The 27,576-nt window shown below is 48.4% G+C and overlaps 1 protein-coding gene across 3 annotated transcripts in view; it reads right to left on the bottom strand.

Annotated features, from left to right (window-relative positions):
* Window positions 1-27,576, bottom strand: part of ZFHX3 (zinc finger homeobox 3) — a 233,449-nt gene that overhangs the window by 153,520 nt on the left and 52,353 nt on the right. For 2 of the 3 annotated variants that reach the window (XM_019804176.2, XM_019804177.2), the window contains exon 2: window positions 56-2,817. The exons of the other annotated variant lie outside the window; for it this stretch is intronic. In XM_019804176.2, the coding sequence (XP_019659735.2) occupies window positions 56-2,771 (2,716 nt within the window). In that variant the 5' untranslated portion in view covers window positions 2,772-2,817. The remainder of the gene's footprint in view (window positions 1-55; window positions 2,818-27,576) is intronic. 3 annotated transcript variants of the gene reach the window in all.

The following is a 27,576-nucleotide window of genomic DNA, read 5'->3' as shown; positions in this document are numbered from 1 at the left end:
TGCTCCCCAGGTAAACTCAAGTCATCAGCACACACAAACACGCAGTCAGCCTCACCTAGAGCAGGCGTCATGGCGGCCATGGGCCCGGCGGCATCCAGCTGGAACCCACTCATCACGAACGGGGCGTCTGAGGCGGCGCTGTCCATCTTGAGGTTGGGCAGGTTCATGTTCTGGGCCAGGTAGTACTGGTAAAGCTCGGCCTCGGCGGGTGAGGGCAGGCCGCCGAGCCCCAGGTGGCGGTTGTGCTGGATCTGGGTCATGTTCTGCTGCAGGAGCATCATGTTATGCATGTGCTTCTCGCTGGTCATGTGGATGCGCAGGTTCCTGGCCACGTTGGTCTCGTAGTCGCACACCTCGCACCGCCAGGTGGGCTTGGTTTTTGGTTTGGTGGGCGAGGGGGCCCCGCAGGAGCTACCGATGTTGGCCGCCGCGGCCGCTGCTGCCGCCGCGGCAGCCGCCGCCCCGGCCGAGTGGCTGAACACCTGCTCCCCCCCTCCATTCTGTAGGTTCTGCATGTTGTTGAGATGCTTGTCGGACTGCATATGAATACTGAGGTTGCCTTTGGTAGTTGTGGAGTAGTTACACACCTCACAGCGGAAAGGCTTATAACCACACGTGTAGCTCTCACCTCGTGCCAACCGAGGGTGGGGCTGCCCGCTTTTGCAGTAGACACAGGAGCCCCCCGGCTCCGGGTGCTTCTCCTTCATGTGTGCCTCCAGGGTCTGCTGGTACTTATAGTGCCAGTTGCACTTGGGGCACTTAAGTGTCTTACATGAGTTACGCGAATGCATCATGGTCATGTGGCCACCCAGCGAGCGGGAGGATCCCAGGACCGTGTCGCATTTGGGGCACTCCACGCCGCTCCCCGAGGGGCATTCCCCGACCCCAAGCTCGCAGAGGGAGCCAGAGTGCTGGTGATGTGGGACAAAGCCCCCATCGTCGCCCTCTGTGCTTTCATTTGGTTCTGGTGCTGTGGCATTGTCTTTATTGGCACTTTCGTCAGCAAAGTCCAGCCTCCTGCCGCCCTCTGCCACATTGGCCCTGACGCCCTCACTGTTAAAGCTTAAACGATTCCTCCTGTTCGCACCATCAAAGACAACAAAGGAAGAAGCAGGATTAGAACTAGTAGAAGCTGCGCCCCTCGACAGGGTCTGGAGCACATTAGGCATTAAGGGGGAGTTAGAAATGCTTTGGTTTGAGAGAGCAAGGTCCTTTTTGCTGCTGCCACCTGCCGCAGCCCCAGACTCCTCGTGGGGCCTGTCCTCCAGTTCGTCGTCCAACTCGCTTGGCAAGAGTCCTTTGCAGCCCTCGTCTTCCTCTTCCTCTTCCTCCTCGTCTTCCTCCTCCTCTTCCTCCTCCTCTGCCTCTTCCTCCTCCTCTTCCTCCTCCGCCTCCTCCTCGGCCGGCTCTGCTTTCTCGGAGAAGCAATCTGGATCGCCCACTTCTTGCTTCTCTCCTTCTGCTGCCCCAGAGTCCTTGCCCTCTGAGGATTTGGTAGGACTGGAGGCCAGAGGCCCCAGGGGGACTGAGGTAATGGGGGTCTTCAGGACCGAGCTGGTGAGCCCGCCAAGGTTCAAGAGGGTGCTGGGGGTCAAGATACCAGCCTGGGGCTGCTCGGGGCCCGCAGCAGAGCCGGCTGGGAGAGCCTCCTCCCCTTCCATTCGAATGCCACTAAATTTACCATAAAAACTGTGTCCAGGGCCTATGAGGTTAGCTGTGGAAACTAAAGGGTGTTGAAAGTTTTTGTTTTTTGGTTCCAAAAAACTTACAAGGGGTTCCTTGTCTTTGCCAATCCCTTGGATGATAGCGGAGATGTTCTTATTGCTAAGAATTTTCCGCTCGTCTTCACTCAGGGTCATTCGATGGTCGTGCACCGCGTGGGTCACAAACGAACGGACGTACCCGAAGGAGAGTTTGCACAAGAAACACATCAGGATGGGCTTCCTCTTGCCGTAGAGCACAAAGCCATCGAATTTGGACAGGTCCACATTGTTGGGAACATCTTTGGATACGCAGGAGCTTTTGGCAGAGCCGTCGCTGTTCAGGTAATCCTTGTTGCTTTTGTGTCGCACGTCAAAAACGCGGAAGCTGTGCAGGACGGGGCTGAGCCCCGTCAGGGCTGAGGTATTCGGGAAAGCCTGGTCTGGGCCCTCAAACCATTTCCCGAAGGATGAGGCTATGTGGAAAGTGTTGATGATCTGTGGGTAGACTGGTGCAGCACAAGAAGGGTCCCCCTGTTTGCCCCCCGCCCCGGGGAGAGAGTTCAGGAAGAGCGAAGGGAGAGGCCCGCTGCCGCTGCCACAGGCGCCCCCGCTTTGGGTCAGCTGGCTCAGGCTCTCGACAATGTAGGCCGAGCCATCGGGCTGGTAGACTATCTCCCCAGCCAGGTTCTCCACATCACTCTCCTCGTCCCCCTCCTCACTGGTGTCGCTCCCGCTCTCCTCCCTCAGGGGCAGCGGGGGGCGCGCGCTGGGGCAGTGGTGCTCCATGTAGGTCTGTAAGCTGGCGAAGGAGGCCGAGCACCCGTTGCAGCTGACCTCCTTGCCGGCGGGCTCGGCGGTGGGGCCGGCCGGGGCGGCGCTCTCCACGAGGCGTTCATTGAAGGGGGCCCTCAGGCTGTCCAGGGGCCCGTGGTTCTCGCTTGTGGACTGCTCCATGCTACTGGGTTTGTCGGGGAGGTGGGTGCTGTTGAGTTCAGTCCATTGCTGGTGCTGAGGGATACCGCACCCATTGTCCTTCCCCGAGACGACAGGCGAGTCACAGCCTTCCATGGTAAGGCCTGCGTGGAGCTTTCATTGCACCCAGTACGGATCGGACCTGAAGAGCGGAGGCAAGGGGGGAGAGGAGGGAGAGAGGGGGAAGAAAGAGAGAAAGGAAAGAGGTTAGGAGGGCCAAGGCTAGGTCCCGCACAGAGCACTCTAACAGGCTTCTGTCCACACCCACAACAGAGACCGCAAGAGCAGCGGGGACCCCAGCGATCTCCCCACGCCGTCCAACGAACGCACAGAAGGCGGCTGGCACCGGGATCTTTATGGCCAGGGTCTGTGGCGTTGAGTGGGGAGTATGGGGAAGGGGGCACAGAGGAGACTGCCTCTTTGTCTTCGGACTGTCAGCTGCTCTACGCCTGGAGACCAGTTCGAATTTCCGTTCTTTGCAAGCACAATGTTAGAGTCAGGGCTGGGCTACGAGGCCCAGCAGAAGAGGAAGATCGCATCACCTCACTGGGCCCCGCCAAGGACACAGAATGGCGGCCCTACTGCATACAGATGGCCAACACCAAGTTCTTGCTGGCTGACCGCACTGTCTTTGGGCCAAGGGAACACCAAAGAGGGATGGACGAGAGGAGGAAGATTTTGTACCCCCAGAAAAAGGATGGTAAACCTGTGTGGGGATACGCTCACTGATTTGGAGGTAAAGTTGCTGCTGTTGGTCTTACTGCCCGAATGTCTGGTTTGAGAAGCTCAAAGGAAAGTGACTGAGGGCTGCACAGCTCAGAGAGCAAGTCTACAGAACCCAGACGTGCTCTGCCAGCCCTCAACAGGGCCTGTGGCTACATTCATCCTCTCTGGCTCCAGGAAGCACCATCCCATTTGACAAGCAGTAAAACTGAGGAGCAAAATATAAAAACAGGCCCAATGCCACCCTGACACTGTGAACCAGAAGGCACATCTCCAAAATCCCACCTCCTGCCCCCAATCCACAGAACACCCTTGCTTGTGAGTGAGCTGGCTTCAGACTATGACTGTGATGGCACAAAATCTGAGCTTGATGTAAGCTGTGAAGACTCTCAAATGGCCAGCACCCCCTCCAGCAGCATCGGTCTTGCCCTGTGTGGACGGAGCCCAGGCACCACTGGTGTGGCGGTTTCTGCTGTCAGGGATCTTAGTGGCAAGCCAAGACGGCTGCTGGGCTCAGCCAGCCCCGTTCCACACCTGCATGGAGTTACTAGTAGCTGCTGAAGCAGCTGTCCTTCAGCCCTGGGGCTTTTCCGTTTCAGACTCCGAAGTGCCACTGAGCTAAATTTGCCCTCTAAGATTTCGCCTCCTTGGGGAGGGAGTCATCAGACCACCCGCCACGTCTCTTGCTCCTGTGGTCACATCATCACAGGGGCACTTCCTCCGTCCCGGCATGAATCCTACAGGCAACTCAGCCTCTTGCACGGCCTTGATTGTTCGCCTGCAAATCCCAGGCCACCCTCCCCCTTGCGCCGTCTTCCTGGAGAACACTTGGCTGCTTCTCCACCCAACATCTCATTCATACACATCGGATGAAAGTTTTGGCTGGGTTTGGTCTCTCTCTTCCCCCACCCCACCCCCACCTTCCCATTCTTTTTTCATTTCTTGATTCTTGACCGCACAGTGAGCCAACAGCTCCCCCTCGGGAAAAGATGGGGAAGGCAGGTTTACCAGAAGTCTCCGGAGAAATAACTTTTTGGAAGAATATGTCCTCTGTTCTGTTCAAAATACATACACACACACACACACCCCACCTCTCAAGCTTATAACCTCAAACTCCATTACAACAAAGTTCCATGTGCCTTAGAAAAGACACAGTGATTTTAAACAAATATGACTACACTAAACCAAACCAAACAGCAAATGCTATGGGACTTCAGAAGGCTTAGCTGGGATACAGGTGAGAATCCAGGGTGGCTCTTCTTAAAGATGCACCTGATTGGCTGGACGACATGTGATTGACAGCTCGGGCCAAAAAGGTTGGCAGGCCTGAAGGGGCGGGAGGGTTAACAGCCCGATTGTAAAATCAATGTCATAAATGCTTGGTAAGTTACAGGAACATGCTGGAAGGGGAGGCCACGATTGATAAAGGAGAACAGCTTTGATGCTTCACTAGGGACTTGAGTATCGACAGCAAAGCCAATCTCCTCTCTGGCCTGGGCTAGGCCAGAGAAACCTGCAAGCGTTTACCAATTAATTGGTGGGCTTTTCTTGCTCTGCTCTCTCCTACCTCCTCCTCCTTCACAAACCATCCGGCTAAATGACTGGGACTTTTAGAAACTCACCTAACTTTGTTTTCTATAGCCAAGCAAGAGGTGTCAAGAAAGGATGACGCTGTGGCCACCTCCGAAAGACAGATGACCCCGTGGTGGTGACACCTGCCCCCCAAAAGAGGCCACGTGGGATACCACTCATTCACAAGGAGTGATGACAGCCCATTAAGACACCAGTGGCCAAGAAGGATCCCACTTCACAATCTAAGATCTGGGCTTCCTTTCAATGCATGCCGGCTGTGACAAGCAGAACATTTTATAACCTTGCTAAGCAAAGTGTGGCTCAGGGACAAGTAGCATCATTCTTCACCAGGGAGCCTGTGTAATGCAGACCCTCAGGCCCCACTCCAGATCAGAATCTGCGTTTTAACATGATCCCCTGGGGACAGGCATTAAAGCTTGAGACACGCTCTGCTTCACAATGCCTTCGCCAGATTGCCATCTTTTCCATGCTCGGTGCCTGGACTGCCAGTAACCAGGCAGGGTCAGTCTTGGATTCCCCCCCACCGCCCGGGTCCCAGGGAGGTGAAGGAAAGGGGTGGACGAGAAGGGACCTAAGGACAGAGATGAAGCAATCTCTTAAACCTTCCCAATCCTTCAGCTCAAGGACCTCAGGCTATCCGGAACTCTCCCACCCAGCTGGCTGTCCCTCTCGCTCTGTTTATCAGCCAGTCAATAAGAAAAAGGTAGTTCTTACTTAAGGAGGCAGAAGTCAACTCGGCAGGTCGATCAGCACTCTGTCTGTAAACATGGTTTCCCGTAAAATCAATGATCTTCAGTTACAGAGGGCAGCCTGGGAACCCAGCGGGTCCCCACACTCTCACACGCAGTCCCACCAGCAGCTCTGTTCAGACCTTCCACCCCCCACCCCTGGTTCTGCACCCCCTTCCTCATCCTTCACTCACAACCAGGGCCAGCTCACATATCACAAACCCAAAACTCTTTCTGCAGCCTTCTTCTCTTCTGCTGCTTATGACTCCAAATTCCCGTATAAACACAGGCACATTCTACTCATGACTGCACTCCCCCCCAATACTGTATTCAACATGGTTTTTGCATTCATGTGCAGGATTTTAAGAATTCTGCTAAATTTCAGAAGAGCACATCTTTCCAATAAGACAGTCAAGGGAAGATGCAGGAGTGATCCAGTTCTCTCCCATTCACGCTCTCTGCTTAAGGTTTAAATCTGCCATCTGAGAAGTCATTTTGTACAGCAAAGTTCCAGCATCTTCCTCAAGAGCCCTCACCCTTGCTCCTCACAAGTTACAATTCCCTTGGAACTTACCTGTAAGGTCCCCTGAATCTTTGCTAACAACAGTCTTTATTTTCTGAAGATTGTTTAAAATGATAAAACTCCATATTACACTGGGCCCCTCCACTGACAAAGTCATTCATCTCCCTCTTTCCACTGAGAAGATGTGAAAGGACAGTTTTGTTACATTTCTTTAAGAAGAAGGGACTGGGTATAATGCAACAGTTACTGGGAAGCTGGGGGGGTGGCGGGGAGGCAGGATATAGTTCTTAGGAAGGGGAGGGGGTTCCTGCTGTTGCTCCAGCTCCCAGAGAATTAAACATGAACAGTCACACTGTGTAATTTTAAATTGTTAATTAGCACAGGGTTAATTAGGCGGTCCTTTCACAAGAGGGTGTTTGGCAGAAAACCAAGAAAAGAAACAAAGGGGAAGAAAAGAAAAACAGAATCCAGACTGCGAGAAACTGTTGCGTCCGTGAGTAACCCACACCGCATCGCCAGAGAGAAGTGACCCAGCAGACAGGCCGTTCTCCAGAAGCAACCTGCTCTGCTGGAGGGCACGTCAGGGAGCACCGTGTCTCTGAAGGCAATTCGGCAAGAGGTATCAAAAGCCTCAAAAAATGCACATGCCCTTTGACTCAGCAATTCCCCCCATTCAGGGAAATCACCCAAGATATGCACAGTGATACGGTATTGTTCATCACAACATTTTTAACAAGGAAAAAAAGTGGAGATAATCTGGCAAAACAAGGGGCTCTCCAAATAAATTACAGTGCATAGAGTTCCACAGGACATTATAAAACAACACTGTTTAAAGAAACCACTTACAGGCGTGGGAAAATGATCACAGGGGATGCTAAGTGAATGAAGCGCATATAGGTCTGCATATGGAAATACATGAGATTTGGATCAGAACTTTTAAAATGGTAATTGCTAGGGGATGAGGTTATGGATGACTTCATTTCTTCCTTTGTGCCCTTCTTTCCTGAAGTTTTTTAAAACGAGAACCATCATGAGGGAAGCCATCCCTTCTTGAATTAAGCATCACGTTAAATCCTGCAGGGACTACATCACCTTCCTGACACGGTGTGAGACAGGAGCCACTTACATTCCTGTTTTAAAGACGGGAAAACTGAGGTTGTACAAGTTATACAGCCTGAATGCTAAAACCCTAATCTGACTGTGCACTCTATGTTCTGAGCCACCCTACGACATTCAGGGAGCCTGATGTGGGGGACTTGATCCCAGGACTCCAGGATCAGACCTGAGCTGAAGGCAGTCGCTTAACCAACTGAGCCACCCGGGCACCCAACATTTTTCTTTAATGTCTATCTCTCAAAGAGAACTCCAGAACGTCCTTATAGCCGACATTCAAATTCAATCTTTATGGACCTGTGGACTGTTCTAAGATTCTAGGAATCCAGGACTGCTATGTAAAAACCACATGCCCATTCACACAAACGCCCCTTTTTTGGAGCGGTCAGGGAGAAGAATTACTTGGAGGTCTTCACACAGGAGAAGGGGTAATGAGAGTGGGGGCAGGTGTTCCAAAGAGTTGAATGGCAGGCCCATTATCCTTTTTTTTTTTTTAGAAACCAAAAAATATATTCATTTATATATATATATGTATGTATATTTAGAAACCAAAAAATATATTCATTCACTCATTCATTCAATATTTACTGTGTACCTACTATGTGTCAGATGCTAGGGAATCAATGATAAACAGGTCTCAGTGTATATTCTTGCCAGGGAGAGACCACAAAGAAAGAGAACGTTAAAGTGATACAAAGCACTCAGAAATAATATAAAGCAAGAGAAGGGGAAAGAATTATGTATGTGCACGTCCTTTTGGATAAAGTGATGATATTAGACTTAAAAAGATATGTTGCAGATTATACAGTGCAAGTTCCCCACAGTTAGAGAACAGAGTCGACGGATGCTGAATAGCATCGGGGGGAAGTTTTTCTTTTCTTTTTTTTTTTTTTTTTTAAAGGAGGTACTGAGAAATTAGCAATTAGCTGTAGTTCGGTAAGAACATTCACATAAAATAAACTGGAAGAATAGCTTCACTTAGATTCAGTGATCTGAGAAATGCATAACAGAGGCCTTTTTGATTTTTAATAAGGTATCCCAAAGTTTATCATCTCTTTGTATGCAGGATAGCAAAATGTCTTTGAGATAATAAAGTTGGGCTGATTTTATGGCTGGAAGAGGCTATTGCCTGAAGTATTCACACAAAGGTCACTGTATCTAGTGGCATGCCTCTCAACCTCTGTCTTGCCCCGGTTTCCCTTCACTTATATCAACAGCTTAAGGGACGAGACCAAGCACACACAACAGTATGTGAAGTACAGAAAGCTAAGAGAACTAACTCCTGTGGCAGATGGTGGCATCAAGACTCAAAATAAGATCTCAGCTAGTGGGAACGACAGGCCCAAAGAAACAAGATGAAGTTCTGAAAGACTGAGTATCAAGCCCTATATTTAAAGCTCAGGCAATCAGTAAAACCAAAAGAGACTGGAAGAGACTTGGATTAACAAGACTTAACGCAAAGAATACCTGGGGGTGTTACTTCACTACAAAGCACAACGTTGACATGGCAGTCAGACAGAGAAATGGGACCTCCGGCTACAGGACCACACCGTGGCTGTGGAAACTCAGCAGGGTTCACATCCCCATCATCTTCTCTCTCTGCATGAAGAATGTCAGATCCACTCAGGAGAATCCTATAAGAGCACGGTCTTACAGAGCACAGCATGGTCAAATGGCTGGCCAAGAACAGCTCGGGAGAGCAGAAGAGACAACTCCCACTGTGGGGCAAGGCAACGCCCCTCTACCAGGCCTGCTACAGAAGAGGACTGGTTATGTGTGTTCTACCAAGCTTCAGGGTTTAACTCGTTACGAGTAACGAGGGGAACTGAATAGGAATTCGAGTTCAGTTTCACAGAAATGAAAGTCTCTCTCAAGATTATCAAGGCTCTCAGATGGAATGTTGACTCTGTGAAATACTGCACTCCCCGGTTTCAGGAACGTAGGAGGGGATTTTGCTGTGGCCAGAAGGTTCCATTGGACAGCCTCTCAGTCCTGTGAAAGGGGAAGATGCCTGGGTTATCAAGTGGGTTCCTCAGTCAACTTTAACCTCCTTCTCTGTGATCCCATGGTAGCACTTTGCACACGGAAACACGCTGCAATTCTGGGGTTATCGCACTGCTGTAATTACCCCTTAGCTGGTCTATCTCTGCCACTAAAGCTGTTCCTGGTCTCATTTCTCTGTCTTCTCCACATCCAAGATGCAATATGAGCTTAATAAAACTATAGGGGAAATTAAGGTACTGGGAGAAAATGAGAATACCTGAAGAGGAAAAAAAAAAAAAAAAAGGTGATCCCTGAATATGTTGTTTCTTTTTCTCTTAGTTGAAGAAATGTCTTTCTCCACTAAATGGAAGTAGGGCTCCTTGAAGAAATGGCCAATTCTTGGGCTGGGGGCAGGGAGAGTGTGAGATGAGCCTGACGCATCTTTCTGACCCAGAACATAAGGAAGGTGCTCTAAGAATGAAGCAAGTGTGCTCAAAAGGACACAGGAGCGGGTTGCAGGGGTCCCCACTTGCTCAAACTGGGACGATGTGAGCAACAAAATGACAAGAGTAAAGGTTTACAACCCAATGTATAAAATCAGAATCCATAATTGCATACTTTTCATAATTTTTTTTTAAATGTGGGATTAGGGAAAGTTCTTCCTTCGAACAAAAATCCAACCAATAAATGCAGAAGGAATTATGGAGTTAGAAAACCACCATTTGGGAACCATCATAATAATAACCCATTCAGGCAAGAATCAATGGATACTAAAACTGGTGGATGAAAGCTCAAATAGTAACAGGATATTTACACAGTCACAAAGTATCTCCCCACAGATACTTATTAATTACAGAAGGAAAAACAATAACTGTACAGTGGAGAAACCTGGCAGACACCACCTTCACCACATGATCAAAGTTAACATCACCAGGAATGAGACAAACAGACATCATGTGCCTCCCGAGAGGATACACCGAGAAGAACACAACCTCCCTTCCCTGACATTCCTGCCAAAAATGCAAAACCTGAATCTAATCATGAGGGAACATCAGACAAATCCAAATTGAGGACAGTCTACAAAATGTCCTATGCTCCTCAGATATGTCAGTGTCATGAAACAGAGAGACCGAAGAACGGTTTCAGATTAAAGGAGAGTAAAGAGACATGACAAACAAACATAACACATAATTTGGATTTTTTTTTTTTTGCCCATAAAGGGCATAACTGGGGCAATTGGCAAAATCTGAATAAGGTCTGTAGGTCAGATAATAGTTGTAGCTGACTGCTGATTTTCTAATTTTGGTAACTATGATGTGGTTATACACAAGAATGTCTTTTCTCAGGAAAAACACACTGATATTTTCAGAGATGATGTTTCAGTTTTTAAGTGGCTTAAGAAAAATCAGTAAGAGCGTGTGTGTGTATAGACACACATACGTACAGGCAGGCAGAATATGAGATAATGTTAACATGAGGTCTGACTGAAGGGTATACGAGAATCCTTTGTTCTATTACAACTCTCTTGTACATTTAAAATTATGTCAAAACGAGGAGAAAAAAAAAAGTAACTGTCCAGTGCAAGACTCTCCATATTGAACAACCAAAACTACACATGAACACAGCAAACCCACCCTGCTCCCCAGATCCTTGTTTTCACCTGAAATTCATTGCTGTCATAGCTTCCGGAAAGAAACAGGCTGCGACGCTGGACAGGGAGGTATACACAGACAGACACAGAAAACTGGCTTCTCCTCCCCTAGATGAGAGTTTCTAGACAGAGCTCTCCAGTTGGAGAACACAAATGATCATGCTAGCTTGGGCAGAATTTCAAGTAACACAACGCGGAAAGACAGTGACCCATGACATCCATGATCCTAGATCAGGGCAGAGTTCCCTAACTTGAAGAATGAAGTTCCAAGTATAAGGGCAAGGACAGCCACCGTAAAAAAGAACCCCAGCAACCTACAGAGGGTGAGCACTGCTACCTCTAGACTAAAACATATTAGAGAGAAAAATACACGGCAATGAATAAACCATCCCCACGTCTCCCCATCCCCCAAAACACCCAAAGGCAACCCAGATTGTGAGATAAGTAGGAAACTCATTCAAGGGGCAAAGAAATAATACCCTCATCTGTTTACTTTATAATCCACTGAAGAACCATATCCCATCCCATTCTATGCTCTGTACAATAACTGTATTTGCACATCGCTACTGTGTCGAAGTCAGCAAGTGTGAAACCATAAAAAGGTGAGATTCCATCAACTTGGTAGCAATTCCCCAGTGGCCTTAAGAATTATTCTGTAACTATGGCAAGGTCAGAGAACACACGCATGCTTGCATAGGTCTCTCGTGTTGCGGGGGGCCCACTGCCTGGAAGGCCCAGGGAGTCGTCCAGGCCCTGGGCTTCGTGTCTTGCTAATGAGTGCATCTGTGCTCTTTCCAGCGTGAACATAAATCAGCCTGGAAGTGAAAACTGCTAGCTCAGTCCATTCGGCAGGGAATCTACAACAACCGCGATATTCTGGTTACAGCCGAGTCGTGGACGGGGGGAAGAGGGCGTCGCAAGATCCGGAGCAGAGCTCGGCGAGGAACCCAGTCTGTGCATGTTGGAAAAAATGAGCTGGTGTTTGAGGAACATAGTTTCTTACCAACTCTGTGGATACACACACAGTTCAACAAGGACCAAAGCCATGAACACAGTAATAAAAAGCAAAACTACTATTACTTAGGCTTGTTCTGGGGCAAGTCAGCCTGTTATTCAACTAACTGTATCCCAGCACTCAGGTACTCAAGTGCCCACCCTGCCTGTGGCTTTTCACCACGTCCTGCAGACAGACCACCAGCATCTTTGGCCATCACTGGCCTGAATGGTTCTCTCCTGACCTAGATTTAAACCATGGAGCACTGAGCCTCCTCCCAGATGTAAAGTACCACTTCCCTTCACCAAGCACAGCAGCTACGGTGTTCCCCTACCGCGTCAGCCGCCCCTCCTACCTGGCAGGTGCACAGCTCACCCAGCCCATCCTCACCATCCCCTGCTATCTTCCCAGCTAAACGGGATGCCTTCCCTTCCCACACTGACGGTTACCAACTACTTCAGTGTTTTCTCTGCCAGCACCCAAAGCTTTTCATCTCCTCCCAATTTCCTCAAAATCCCTCTCAAAAGATCCTATTTCTGATCTCTCTGTTCTTGCTGCTGGGCTGCTGAGGAAAAGCTAGGAGAGGATGTAAAAATGTGCCATCTGGGCCCATTACGGTTTCAATCTGGCATCTCATGATGTTAAATTTATTTTAAATAATTTCTCTTGATTAAAGTAGTTTGAGTTCATTATCCAAAAAAAATGGATAGGTGCAGAAAGACTCACTAGCTAAAATAAAAATCACCTACAATTCCACCAGCCAGAAGAGTCACTGGTAGGCAAGATAGTTTTTAGGGTTTTTTTTTCTCCCTCTGCATGTCTAGAGATGCAGATCTTCTTTACCAACCTCAGACCACACCACTCCTTATGTGAGCCGCCCTTTTAACTTCATCTGGCATCAAAGTTTTCCATGACATTAGATATTCGTTGTAAGTCAGAATTAATGGCTGCAGAGATACTGCATCCTTTGGACATAACATAATTCCACTAAATTCTATTACTGAACCCCGAGGCAACTCCTAGTATTTTGCTGTTAATGCTGCAATATACTCTCATAAATCTTTGTATCTATGCTAACAAAATAACATGAGTAAGTAACAGCTCCACTGCGACCCACTTAGTAGGGACAGGCATGGTTCTAAGCGCTTTTGAAAATATACATCATTTCACCTGACCCTTGCAATAACCCATTTTACAGATGAGGGAGCTGAGGCTTAGCTTAAGCAGTTTATGTAAGTCACAAACTAGCTAAGCCAGTCTCTGAAACTACGTAAGCCTTCCCTCCTGTTGTAAAACCTAGCATCTTACCTGGGACATTACATCTCTCTTTCCTTAGGACATACTTCTGGAAGTGGAATTGCTGGCCTAAAAGGTAACAATAGGTAAGGCTCTCTGGCACATGCCTATCTAACCTCTTGGAAAGCCCTTCCACCTCATGCTCAATGGCATGTGAGCATCAATGTCCCTGACCCTTCATCAATAGTAGGTATTATTTTGTTTTTTAAAAAAATGTCAATTTGGCAGGCAAGAAATGATATCTCATTTTAACTTGGATTTTTTGCTAATAAGACAGGGCCCATCTGCAGATACTTATCAGCAATCTACTTCTTTTGCGAATTGCCTGTTAGGTCCACCGCAGGGGTGTACCATCCCCTCCTTGATGGTGAGTAAGAAGGCTTTGTACGATTTTACTGGCGGTTATCTCCTGCTCGACCCTCTACCATATTCCGCTACCCTTGAGCTCCCAGATCAGAGTCTGACCCATTCCCACTGCCAGTTTAAACAACACTCTGTCTTTCCTTCCAACAATCTGTCCTCGGCTCCTTCAAACAAGTGGACGCTGCCCTCTGCTTCTGCTCAGCACCCAACCTCTAGGGCGGGATGAGTTTCTCCTCCTCTGTGAGTTTACAGACAGATCGACTACATTTCTCCCGTTCTGTGCAGCGGAAGCAACTGTGGGGCTTAGTGACAGTCCACACAGATGCCAGGCCCCCTCCCAGAAGGCGGCATCACGGGCTCCCTGGACATCAGCTCAGGTGGGTTAGGAGGCCCTCTGGCTCCAAGATTCGGTCCTCTCTCCAAGGTCACCAATACCGTCCTCAGAGCAGCCAGGGGCTCTTCTACTTGGAACGTCTTCAATCTCTCCTGCACTCAAAACTGCCAACCACCCCACCTGGAGACCTCCCCTTCATTTCTCTGACGTGCTTCTTTGGCTCTCTGGCTCTCCTCCTACCTCTCTGATCTCTTCACTGCCCTTCTTCCTGTTCCTCCAGCTCTCCGTGGATGTGCTCTCCCACTTATTTGGTAAGATTCCCTAGGACTTTAACCCACAGAAACCTCTCTTCTCTGTTCTCCAGTATTTAATCATCATACTCCCCGCCCTTCCTCAGCTTTCTGCTCTTATCTCTGGACATCAGCTACCTTAACTACTTCTGTGGTTTCAATTACTGAGAGTACATGTTGACTCCCAAAACAAGAATACCCATTCCTGACTTATCAGTTGCGTATGGGCCTCATACTTTCAGCAGACCACAAGATGTAAGTGGCCAGCCAGCCTTCCATCACTCAACCCTCAGCAGGGCTCACCACGGCGGAACAGAAACGCCCCTCACTGACCACTCTGGTCTCTCTGGATGGAACTCCTGGTACCATCTTTGATTCCAGAAAACAGAAAAGAAAGATTGGTCTAACCTTCCCAACGTCATATTCATGCAGGGCCTTTCCCCTGCAGGAGCCAAATGCCAAAATACTCAAACTTACACTCTCCACGCTGGTTTTAAAATAGTCTAGAATCTACCCCATGTGACTACACAATCATCTCTGTTGATTCCCTCCAACAGGAGGGTCTCTCCCCATCATCCCCACATTTTTATGCATTCTTGCTGCTGTCCCTGCAGCCCCAAGTCCTTTGGATGTCCTTTCTCTTCCTCAACACTTACCCAAACCTTGGGCATCCTTTAAGAAGCTCAAGTTCCACCAAGCAGGCAGTGAAATCCCCTCTGATCACTCGAGCCACAAAGACCTGTCTCCTCTCGGTACTACCACAGTGATCATCACCACACTGCCACTAAACCGTCCCTCCTTGTGTCACGTGAGTCGCTTTTAGCTCTACAACTTGACAACAAACTGCTTGAGGGCAAAAATCAGCCTGCATTTCCCTTCATCTCTTAGCGCAATGCTGAGCATGCAGTGTGGACAAAAACTTGTTGAACAGCACACTTTCTCTTTCCAGGAGACACCGTAAGTAACAGCAGGGGCGTGCTGACCTCAATATTACATGAAATTAATCACCAAAGACCCAATCATCCTAATTCTGAGGTTCAGGAACAATACTTGAGTACCTTAGTATTTTGTGGTTGATCGTGTCAATTTCCTTTCCAAAATTACAGAAGGCCTGAGATCTATGGAGGCAGCCTCATTCTGGCCACCTTAAATAGTTGGTCAAGGAAACAGAAATCCAGGAAGCCAAGTGAATCCCTAAGTCCAATTCTGTCTGGGGCAGGGGGTGGGGGAGTCAGGTACAGACTATATACCAGTGACTGCGTACAAGGGTTGTGCCTCATGAACAGTGTTATCAGAGCCATGCTTACTAGTTTAATAGGATGAGGAGTCTACTAGGGTTCCTGAATTCTTTTCTTTTATTAAGATTATTTATTTGAAAGAGAGAGCAAAGTGAGTGGAAGAGAACACGAGTTGAGGGGGAGCGGCAGAGGGAGCAAGAGAAGCAGACTCCTTGCTGAGCAGGGAGCCCGATGTGGGACTCCATCCCAGGACCCTGGGATCATGACCTGAGCTGAAGGCAGACGCTTAACCGACTGAGCCACCCAGGTGCCCCGGGTTTCTGAATTCTTATTAGGGAGTTCTCTGTGGAACACTGAGCTTGAACAGCAGGAGTACACGCTGTAGTTCACAGTTGCACAGACCACAGAGGACCCGAACTTGGGCAGATTCTTTGTTTGCACTTGCTGTTTCTGGAAGGAACACAGGTAGAAGCCGCCAGAGGCCTTGAGCCTCCTTTTATACAGATCTGATCTACGTGGGAAGAGATGAATAACGTATCGCAGCTGCTTTTCTCTGGTCTGCAGCAGCACCTGGAAAACCCCATCCGACTTTCCTGGAGAGAGGAAATCCATGCTCTGCAATAACTCCACCACCTGTTGTACCCAGGACGATCGGGAAGCCCGGTACCGGCGCGGCGAGTGGTGACCTTGGGGAAGCAAAGTCCCCCTCAACTGGCATCTCTGAAATGACTCTCAAAAAGGAGCATCTTTCCCTCCTAGCAGGAAGAAAGCCACACAGCGGGCTCACCAGCGGCAGCGCACTCTGACCAAGGCTCTGGAATTGGCACCACGACAAAACAAACAAGCCTTGCCCCTCGAAGGCTCATGAATGGGGTGACACACGCACACATACAGGGCCTCTCACCAAGGCCTGCACGGCAAGTTCTTCAGATCTTCCGTGGCTCACTAGCATAAAAAGCCTTTTCTGCAGCAGGGAGCAAGACGCGCCACTAACCAGAGCAGGAATGGAAGCTGGAAGGCCCAACCACTGCCGGGGGCATGACCAGGGGTCACCATGCAAAGGTGAAACCACCACAAAGCATGCCTCAGGAAGGGTGTGTCTCGGCTGGATGCCCTCAGATTCCCCTCCAGGTTGTGTTTGCCCAGTGTTCCCCCAACTTCGTATGTGGGGGGCACACGCAGACAGCGATTCTGCCACAGAACTCCCCCTCAACGGCTTCATCTTACGCCACTGAAGATGTGAGAAGTGCGTATTTCCTGCTGGGTAGTCCTTAAATCCTAGTGGCCTCAGGAGTGATTTCAAATCTCAATTCCCTTCCTTCTGGCAAAGTGGAGGAGCGGCAGGAATGGTCTTTGGGACCCTGGAGGACTTCAAGATGGACCAAAGAGGGGCACAGTCTGTTTGCCCTCTGAGCGTGCTTGAAGCACTTCCAAATTCCAAAGCTTAAAACACAATTGGGTGGGTATGAAACTGAATGACACGTCCTATTCTCCACAGCCCCTTCTCCATCCCACGTGGTATTTAGGAAATCCATTATGTGCACTGTTACTTTTAATCAAGAAAAACAGATTGAGACATATTTACCATTGGCCACTTCAAAGAGTGGCCCTGGGAATTCGGCAAAACAACAAAGGAAAATTTCTTCTTCAAGTGCAAGGATCCAAGAGTTCGCACTTCCTTAACCCTCCGGAAACCACCCCAAGAACTAAGTGACTGTGGGTAATAATTACACCCTCTCAAACTCAGCAAAAAAAAAAAAAAAAGGCCCAGATGGTCTTTCTCCTCTCACTGCTCCAAATGCAAATGCTGCTTTTGGTCAATGGCTGTTGTGAAGCCTCACCAAGGTCCATGTTAAATAGGGCTTCGATTAATTATGCTTGAAAGTCTCTCATCCAAGCCCTGCTAAGACCGAACATTTGAGTTTGGGAACGAGTGTGGTTACATATTTTTCCTTAATGGCTTCCTGAACACCCTGGTTAGGTCTGATCCCTGGGGGCGAATTGCCAGTTCAAGTCATAAAATGTGATCAATGTCAATCAAGACCCTGCGCTAAGTGTCTGAGAGAGGAGAAACATATTGTACAAACGCACAAACATATGAAAAATGCATGTTAGCATGAAGAACTGAAGCTTCCGTTCTGACCAGGCATCACCTCTCCTTTCACCCCCAGAGCTCTGCTCATCCCACCGGAACTTCCAGGCGGCAGTCCTCATCTTGCACAGCGCCAGGACAAGAGAAAGTTGTAGAAACTGTGCGTGCATCTCCAGAAGATCCCCACACGAAGCCAGGCTAAGATCAAGGAAATCCAACCCAGCCAGTTCATGGGCCACAGTAATAGGGAGGTCGCTGGGGTTCTGGTCCTAGTAGCCTTCGTTTCAAGCTCCTGTGCCAGATACGTAGCCCCAAAGTCACGAACTGCTCTCATGATGTTTACTCATTCACACAACAAATATTTACAGAGCACCTACAATATACACAGCATCCTTCCTAGCAATACAGAGTCCTACTAGCTTGCTCTCATTATGGTCCAGACGTGTGAATTAAGAACCTGGACAGTGACAGTCAGGACACTGGGAGGGACAGAGTCAGCACTTCCCATGGCCCCTGGGTTCACTGTATCAACACAATTATCTAGGTTATTGCTCCCTGCCATTCCAGAGTCTTCCTGCTTTATGGCTATAATCTGTCCTTCTACTAACCAGATGTAGCCAGTGATGACCTCTGATGTCCACTACACTGAAAACCACGGTTTGACTATTGCAGCACATGGTCTGGCAACTTGTGTAATTGCCCTGAGGACCCTACAGTACTGGTGACACTGTCACCCCCGTACTCCAATGTACCCCTGCTACTCCCCCTAGTACTAATCCCTCCTGGGTCTCGTCCTCGACCCACATGGAAGTAAGCAATTAAAGGAAGAGTAGGGATGTCTGAGATCAGCCACTTCCCAAGAGCCCAGAATTCCGCCCCCACCCCCAGGCTGAAGGGCATGCAAAACTGCCAGCACCAATGAAATGGCCTTCATATGAGCGTTTATTTTCCTTTGATGCTGTCAAGTCGACAAGAGATGAGATGATCCCATTTCTGCTGGCTCCTCTTAGGTGATCCAACAGGTTTCCCACATCCTCGCCTGCCCTTGATATTCCCTATCCTGGTTTCTTTGGCCTCGGTTCCTCCTTAGGCTGGACTCCATGACTTTATAGGTGCCACACGCTTAAGTGGCAGAATATTCCAGAGGCGGTGTTCAATCTCACCTGTTGTTATCAAAAGGTTCTGGGGTTGGCATGTGCCCATGTTCCCTGCAATCCAAAGGGAGGTGGCCTGGCCCAGCTTCCACATGATCAAACAATGCCCTTTCATGGGGCCTTGTGCTCTTGACACAATACTGGGCGTTTCAGAGACTAACGTGAGGCAGGTTGGCTGGGCGGGCGTGGGGGGGAGCACACGGCAAGTCTTATTCTCAATGCATAGATAAACTAAAGTATCAAGTCTACGAATTCAAATGAACCAGCTCTGCAAAGTCTACTCACCAACCCTTCCTCGGCTTCCAGCTAACCCCCCCTCCCAGGCCCCACCATCTGGTTCCCTGTCGCAGGCCAGTGGGAGAAGCTGCAGTGTCGAGAATTCCTCTGGTGTCTATCTGCGGGCAACTCGGGCGAGAGGAAAGCGAATGCCACCCTGTGCCCAGGACACAGCAATCCTGCTGGCCTCAGAAGCAGGGCAGGAAAAACCCTTGCCTAATTTTAAATCATCCACATGTAAGGGGTGGAGAGACTGTTCAGGTGATGTGAGGGGAAAAAAGAAGGTCGGAGAAAAAGAACTGGGGATTTTTTTTTTTTTTTTTTTTTTTTTTTTTTTTTTTGTCCAGAGAACCTTTCCTAAGCATTCACTACCCAGCCCTTTCTGCCTCCAGGATGGAAAGTGTTACTCAGCTGCAAGGCCTCTTGCTAATTGTGGGTTTTTATTTTTATTTCCTATTACGCTCTCGCACGCCTGATGAGATTATTTTACCGGAACTGACACAGCTGGAAGCAGCAGGCGAACGTGGAGCCTCTGAGGAGGTGATGCAATTTCATTTTCATTGATCAGAAATCAGCAGGGCAGTAAGTGATGGGAAATTCCATTAGAAGAAAACTTGCAAGCCATGAGCCTCAACTTCCTCGCCACACCCAGGACCCCCCAGGGGTCTCGCCTTCCTCTGGACTAAGTCCGCACGGAGCAGAGGATCGGAAGTGCTCTCTTCAACATGGCAACGAGAAGATAAATGCCACGCGGCTGGCTTGGGAGAGCAACAGCAGAACTCCTTCAACCAACGAGGCATCTCAGTTCTTCTCTGTCCGTTACAGAGAAGTTTTCCAGGAACCCAGGAGAGGAGCATTCAAAGTCCAGCTCCAGAGGCCCTCAAAACCAATGCTTAAAGGATCCCTTTTCAAGTGTCAACCAGTAAGAAAAGAGAAGGCCACTAAGCAATAGTTAAATATATCCCCCAACCACTCATAGAAATTTTCCTGAAGGCACCTACCATTTTTGAGTGCCTACTGTGTGCCAGGCACTATGCTCCGTGCCCGGCATGCACAAACTCTGATCCCCCCCCAACACTCCAGGACCAACATCATCCCTCTTCTCTCTTGGACAGTCGAGGAGGCAGAGTTCCAGGGAGGTAAGGGAAAGAGCCAGCTGGGACCCGGGCCTTCCTGAGGATTCCCAAGGCTCTTGATTGCAAAGGCAGGCTGAGCGAAAGTCAATGAGAAAACGTGCTCACTCACACTTGAGTCTTAACAGAAGATGCGGCACATCTGATGGTCTGGCCTACTTTCTTCCAGAGACGGCAGTTGGCAGATTCTGGTTCATCATCTCCATCATCCCAGACAACCCAACAACAGCCTTGTGTCCAAGGCTAGAACCAAAAGTGAACTTCAGAATGCATAGAATGGCTACTGTTTTAGCAGTTAAGATCCCCCCACCCCCAACTGTTGGCCCAGCGAACACTGCTTCACTCACCAAAGACCTACGGAGAGAAAAAACAAAAACCAAAACACTAAAAAACCAAAAAAAAAACAAAACAGGGAACTATTCAGGAAGACAAGTTCTACAAAAAACAAAAACAAAAACGAACAAACAAACATCGCTGGCTGAGAGGCTTACAGACTTCCTTCGGCTATTTTGCCCTGTGAAACGTGAATCAGAGCAGAACCAGGCCACCACCAACAAAATCAACACCACTCCACACAACACCTCGCCAGTAAAATAGGAGACTTTTCAATGCAAAAAACCGATGACAATAGGTCAAACCAAAATCTGCAAGCTCACAAACTAAGTCAGAGTCACATAAGCACACCCGCACGCAGTCCTTTATTTATACTCTTACAAGAATGTACAATACGACATCACAGCCTAAATTCAGGCCAGGGCAAAAGAGGAAAGGAAGAAAAACAAGAGGGGAGGAAAATTTGAGCCAAAAATGAAGCTTGAACGTATGTATACGGGAATAACCAACACACTAAGCAATAAATTTGACTCTAAGCTTTCTAAGTCCGGGGTGGAGGGGGAGGGGACCATAATAACCTTGTTTTAGGTATACCACTCACAGTGGCCAAGAGGAAAAGAAAAAGCCAACTGCTCAGTATTTAGTACCAATAAGTTCTGAATTACAGAAACTGGGTTAAGGACTGGTAGTAAGAGGTGCCTCCACCCCGTGTCTCTGCAGCGATCAGAATGAGAATGCTGGAGCCGGAGACCATTCAGTCTTACGGCCTCCTCTGATGGACAAGAGTAATGACCCCAGAGGGTGTTGGTGGTTTGCCCAAGGTCAGAGAGCTCGTCAGTGGCAGAGCTAGAAGAGGACCTGAGTATATCTTCACAGCATATGAACAGTGCTCTTTCTACCACATGTAGCTATTCCCCCATTATCCCTCAAAATCCATGGGCTGGTTGCAGGGGGAGAAGCGGGGACACATTTGGAGGCTGGATTTGCAGGGTCGAGGGGAGGGGGTTTGCTGTCCCAGGTAAAGAAACCTGAGAAACCAACACTACACAGGCCTCCTATGGATACCAATTTTAACTAACCAACTGCAAAAAGACATTCTGGGGACAGCCGGATCATTTTGAAAAGTGCTGCGATATTCAATAACGTTAAGATTTTGTTAATTTTATATGCAAACACAGTATTATCACCTAACAAAATGATAAAGTCTCATGATATCTTTAATTGGACTTAAAATCAAAGCCAATGAACAAAATGATTAAACAAATCTAACAAAAAGTGAACTACTGGGGCACCTGGGTGGTTCAGTCGGTTAGGGGTCTGCCTTCCGCTTAGGTCATGATCGCAGAGTCCCAAGATCGAGCCCCGTGCCAGGCTCCCTGCTCAGCGGGGAGTCTGCTTCTCCCTCTGCCTCCTACTCCCTTGTGTTTTCACTCTCTCACTCGCTCTAATAAAATGTTTAAAAAATATATTTTTTAAAGATTTTATTTATTTATTTGACAGAGAGAGACAGCCAGCGAGAGAGGGAACACAAGCAGGGGGAGTGGGAGAAGAAGCAGCAGGCTCCCAGCAGAGGAACCTGATGTGGGGCTCGATCCCATAACGCCGGGATCACGCCTTGAGCCGAAGGCAGACGCTTAACGACTGAGCCACTGAGGCGCCCCTAAAAAATATTTTTTTAAAAAGTGAACTGTTAAGTCCAGATGATGGGTTCATCCTATTACTCCATTTTTACATAAATGCATTTTTTTTTCTTTAAAAGAAGCAAGCTTGGTCTTTACCCAGTTCAGGAGCAACTTCTGAAGAGAGCACAGCACTGGCCAGAACCAAGCTTCTCAGTCTTGAGTTGACAAGTTCATGGCCAGCTAAGCCTTTTCCAAAGAAATACGGGTTCTCCTTTCTTTAGAAGAGCTGACCTCTAGATCTTGCTTTCAAAACTCACCATCTGCTGCCCACCCCTACTCTGAACCCTTAGAAGGTACCAAGCAGTACCATGCCGCTACCGGAAGAGACAACTTACATCACACTCTGGCCTCAGTCTCCAACACGTTCACGTGTGGTAACGATCACTATCACCACTGAGCAAGATGGGCCCCATTTCACAGCCTCGAATGACATAAGAGATCAGAGCCAAACTCTGGTTAAGAAAACCACATCCACTGATAGTTAAAAGCCTCCACTTACTGATTTAATGGGTTAAAAAATAATTTTAAACACTTTCAGTGAGTTTACAAAATAAGGCAATATTTGCCAGCCATTGTTTTTTGAGTTCATCATTTCTCATCTCGGTATGAATGTTTTATAAGTCACCTTAATTGCTTTGTAAAGTCTGAACTAAGCTGCTTCCCACTGGGCTGGTTCTCTTGGGCTCCGCTGCAAGTAGGATGGCCCCATGACAAGTGGGCCTCTTGCCACACGTGGGCGCATACACACCCATCACCGTGCTGCGGCTTCTGGGAAATGCTCTTCGCCATGGACTTTTCCACAGTGGCATTAGGATTTGACCAAGAAAACAATCACACCCAGCACCAACCTTCCCGGGAACAAATAACAATGCTCCATCCATTTATACGGTCTTGTATACATTTTCAAACACTCCTACATTCATTTCTCATTCGACCTCTGGCAATCTTGTCTCGATAAGTAAACAGAAAGGGAATCACAATTCAGATCTTAGGGGTTTAAAGAGATTCGTCAGACATTAGAGTAACGACTCTTAAGTCATTGTTTCCCCAGGTCACCAGCTGGTCAGTAGCAGATCAGAGACCAGGATTCAGTCTCCAGTTTCTACTCCAGTGTTTTTTCTCTGTGAAGTTATCACTTCCTGAAAGAGAATCATCTTTGCAAACTCTTCAAAATCACATTTCATTTTCTAAATAAGAAAAAAAAACAAACTGAGTACACCAAAAATCCCCCCAAAAAGATATTTCACTGCTCACACCTAAAAAGCAGAGTTATAAATAATACCAAACACTGGGTTGTGCCACACAGCCAAGAATCTTGATGGAAGACATTAAGTCTCAAAATTTTACATAGCTCAGAGTGTTATAGGGCTTGGAAAAGCACCTAGTAAAGTGCCAAATGCTGAAGCAAGGATCTCTGGCCATAACAAAATGTAAGACATCAGCAGGCAGAGTGCAACTCGCTCTAAAATGCTCTTGACCACGCAGACCATTCTCCTGCCTGAGACAGTCTGACTGCTCGGCTCAAAAAGCTATTTGGGAAAAGAAGAAAGTAAGATGCTGTCAATGTCTAGGAGATCCTCACGAATGAGGTCAGATTTAGAAGAGCTAGTACCAACACAGAGTTCAAGTTAAGACCCAGTGGGATGTGGTTAAGAGTGATGCTGGCCACACTATTACTTCTTCACGACCCATCTTCACGACTTAAAAGTGCACAAATGGACATGAAACCAAAAATTGGGCAACTGGTCTCACTACCGTGACAAATGTTGCATACTGCATGGTCAGGAGCAGTCCAGACCACCCTCTGCCATCACGGTGGGGCTTCTGCGCTACTCGGATACCGTCCCTATCATGAGGGAAAGCAATGGAACTTTGGTCAACTTAATAACTACCACCCACCCTCTGAGCCTAACTGATCTAAGTGACATTTTTGGGAAGAGCATTATGCTTAAGACTTTACAATTTGTGGAACCAATGTAGTCTGGGCAGAAGGAGAATGCGGACAGAAGTGGGTGGGTCCAGAATACAAGACAGTGGGGACAGGGGTCCCCTGACACACCAGTCACAGGGAGGGTGACCTGGTAAGGGAAGGTCAGAAGGGAAGGCTCAAGCCATGAAACTGTGCAGACTCTCCAACCACGTGTAGAGAACTACTCCCACCAGCTTCCCCCTGGACAGAAAAGACCTACCCATCATTACTCCTTGGGACCCTTCCCTTACCTGCACAGATCTCATTCTTCATGCCATCTGCAAGCTCAGCCCCGCCCATCAAGCCTGTGGCTTGATGCCAAGGTCAAGTCTTGCTATTCCCACCTTGGGCCTCACCAGATAAAGCCTATATTCTTGCTGCCCAGACCCTGTGGCCTGACTTCCTGACACTTTCTTATAGGGACTCTTATCCCTTGGCTGGGAATTCCATACACCTATGACCCCCTCGCCTGTACCTCTTGGGACTTACCCAAGCTCAGCCCACAATCCTCCCCTTCATCACATACCTACAGGCCTCCTTCCCATCTGATGAACTTCCACGCCTGGCTTTTCTTGGGCAGCCATGAAGGACAAAGGACAAGGAAGTCACAGGCTGAAGCCTGGCAAGAAGGGCAGGAAGGCAGCAGCTGCTGACCCAGTTCACTCTTCTCCTAGTCCAAGCACTGCTCCTACCTCCACCTTTTCCTCCTCCTCCCCTCCCCAGCGACACCATGAAACTCAACAACTTTACAAACTGACTCTTAGATGTGCCAGCTGGCTTCTCATGAAGGGTCAATGTCACCCAGGTTCAAAAGCACCTGTGTTGCTGCCTATGTGATGAAGATCCCTAGGGTCTTCACTGACATTAGGACAAAGTGACACTCTATGGCGTGCAAGCGCACCCCCAGCTCCATGCGTACTTATATACATGCATATGCAGACACATATACACATATTTAAAATAAAACAGATAAGTTAAAAAAACAAAGAAACAAACATAGAAAGTCAACACAAACACACCACCACCCCTACTGCTGGCAAGATCTTGTCCCCAAAGTTTCTGGGCAACTGCCACTTACTATTACCTGGTCCCTAACTCCTGGCTTGATCCGGAGGCTCCATCCCAGGGGCTTCCTAGAGTAAAGTGTCCCTATTGCCTTTGTTTCATCAGGAGAAAAGGGGAGCGGCAACACTAACCAGACCAGACACAGGGGACCGTCAGTGAGAGGGATGTAATCTCAAGCGGCACCCAAATCTACCTGCAGCACTCTGTCATTCTCCAGCTGGCCAGTGCACCTCAGACACTCACTGAACCCTAGAACAAGATGTCCCCAAATAAGTGTTTTTCTCTCTAAGAATAAACTGTGGCTCACAAAACAAATGCTCAAGAGTCCTGGGAAAGCCTGTTCCATGAGGACGTAAGCGCTGCAGCTCCCAGTGAGCTTCCGCACTTGGCCATCCTGCGCTGGGGAGAGCGGAGGAGGAGCTGAGCGGAGCAACGGACAAGGCCCAGGGAAGGGAAGAATCAGAATCGTCACCCTTAACATTCAAGGTCCTGAGTCACGGTTGAAACCCACCACCGGAAGTGTTTTACACTTCCAAAAAATAAAAATAAAGGAACGAAAGAAAGGAAAGATGCCTTTAAAAAGCTGCATTAGCCTCAGGAGTCCCTGGTTAAAACCCTTCCTTCTGTTGGGTGCCTTGAGATAAAAAGCTCCATTTGACTCTCTGGCCAGCTGTCAAATTCCAGCACTTGCCTGGGCTGGGACCAGAACAGTCTCCCATCCAACCGTGGAAAGCATGGGCCCTGCTGGCAGAGCAAGGGTTAATGGAAGCTGACCGCAGCGCAGTTGTTAAGGTAATCAATACCACTGAGATACTAAAGCAGCATAAGCCACAATATTGATTGCCAAGCAGATGATAAAACTGTTTATTATGATAATTGCAGGGTCCCTGCAAGATGCTCCCAGCACTTCCTAAAGCTGTTTACAAAACTAATAAAGATTTGCCATTTCAAGGTCTTCCATTTTAACCACCTCCCTCCCCCAAACACCTACCCCTGGCCCACCACCAAAAAAGCAGAGCTCACCCCGGGGCTATTAACACGTTCCACCCTGGGACAGCATTCCAGCCTGTCCTGGCTGTGTCATCACTCTTGGGGGCCTCTGAGAAGAGGCCTCTCCTTCAGCACCCTCGCCCTGCCCCCAACTTCAGGAAAGGGAGGCCGGAAGCACAGCCGACTAGACACTCAGGGCGTTGAGATTTCCTCCTCAGAGCCCGCCATGTGATAATTACGGGGTTTTATTGATGCAGGGGGCTGCTCTGGGCTCCTTGGACTAACATCCATTTGTTATAACACATTTAAGAAACCACATCACCTTGGTTTGTAATTAAAACTTCTCTGGAGAACTTGGTGGCCATGAACTAACTGAACACAGTCAAACACCGAGTTCAGAAGGCACATCCACAGACACGACCCGACAGTGACTTTGGCTGCTACGCTGGGCCCACGTCTCAAGGTCTGTCATGCCAGATGCAAAAGCCAAGTTTTATTAACAGTGGAAATTAACTCCTCCTTGGTCACAAACAGCCATCTGCCTTGAAACCCAAGTTTTGAGATTTACAGCACTGTTCATGAGGGTTATGGTACTATTTTCCAGAAGAACTAGGCGAACGTGCAAGTTTTTTTCTCAACAGAAGTAGGCATCTCCCAGGTAGAATGATGTTCTTCAAAGTGCTCAAGGGAAAACCCATTCCGTCTCGAGAATAAGTGAGGTAGAAAAGCTTGCAAATATACTGAAAGTGTGTTTTCAGAGTGTGCAAGAGGGAAAAAAGGAACCCAAGTTTTGAGAAGAACCCAGTAGCCATTCCATTAGCAATTAGAAGGCAAAACCCCCATCAATCACTCAACCTTTGATAATAGCTCTGGCTCAGTCCATAGAGACCAACAGGATTTTACCCACAACAGAATCTGACTGGACTTGGCCTTCAAAGCCACATCTGCAACTTAGGGGACACCACTCTTAGAGTTCACGGGCCAAAGATGATCTGAAGGACATTGTTCCCCACCCCCCAACCCCCCCGAATCAATGCACGGAGAAATCTTTAACCAGTGCTCCTGCCTCTACCTTGTTCCAGCACCTCAGCTTAGGGAGCGAAACCCCCAGCCTCCGGATTCTCTCCCCTTTCAGCTGTACCTCACAGCCCTGGGGGCTCCCTGCCCACAGAGCCTGCCTATGCATACATATGCATGGTTTAATTCTGTGGGCCAGCAGAGACTCGCACCTCCTCCACCTTCTCCGTAGGCACCTGTCTGCTCCACCTACTCCCAATCACACAGAAATCAAGAGAATGGAGCCAGTTTTATGCAGAGTAAAATCCTCTTGCCAAAGACCTTGCCATGAACTCAAAGATACCACAGCATGGCTGGAAGG

The sequence above is a fragment of the Ailuropoda melanoleuca genome, chromosome 12 (assembly GCF_002007445.2).
Source record: "Ailuropoda melanoleuca isolate Jingjing chromosome 12, ASM200744v2, whole genome shotgun sequence".
In the NCBI taxonomy this organism is placed as follows: domain Eukaryota; kingdom Metazoa; phylum Chordata; class Mammalia; order Carnivora; family Ursidae; genus Ailuropoda; species Ailuropoda melanoleuca.
The sequence above is the reverse complement of the archived record's forward strand: the minus strand, read 5'-3'. Positions and strand labels throughout refer to the sequence as shown.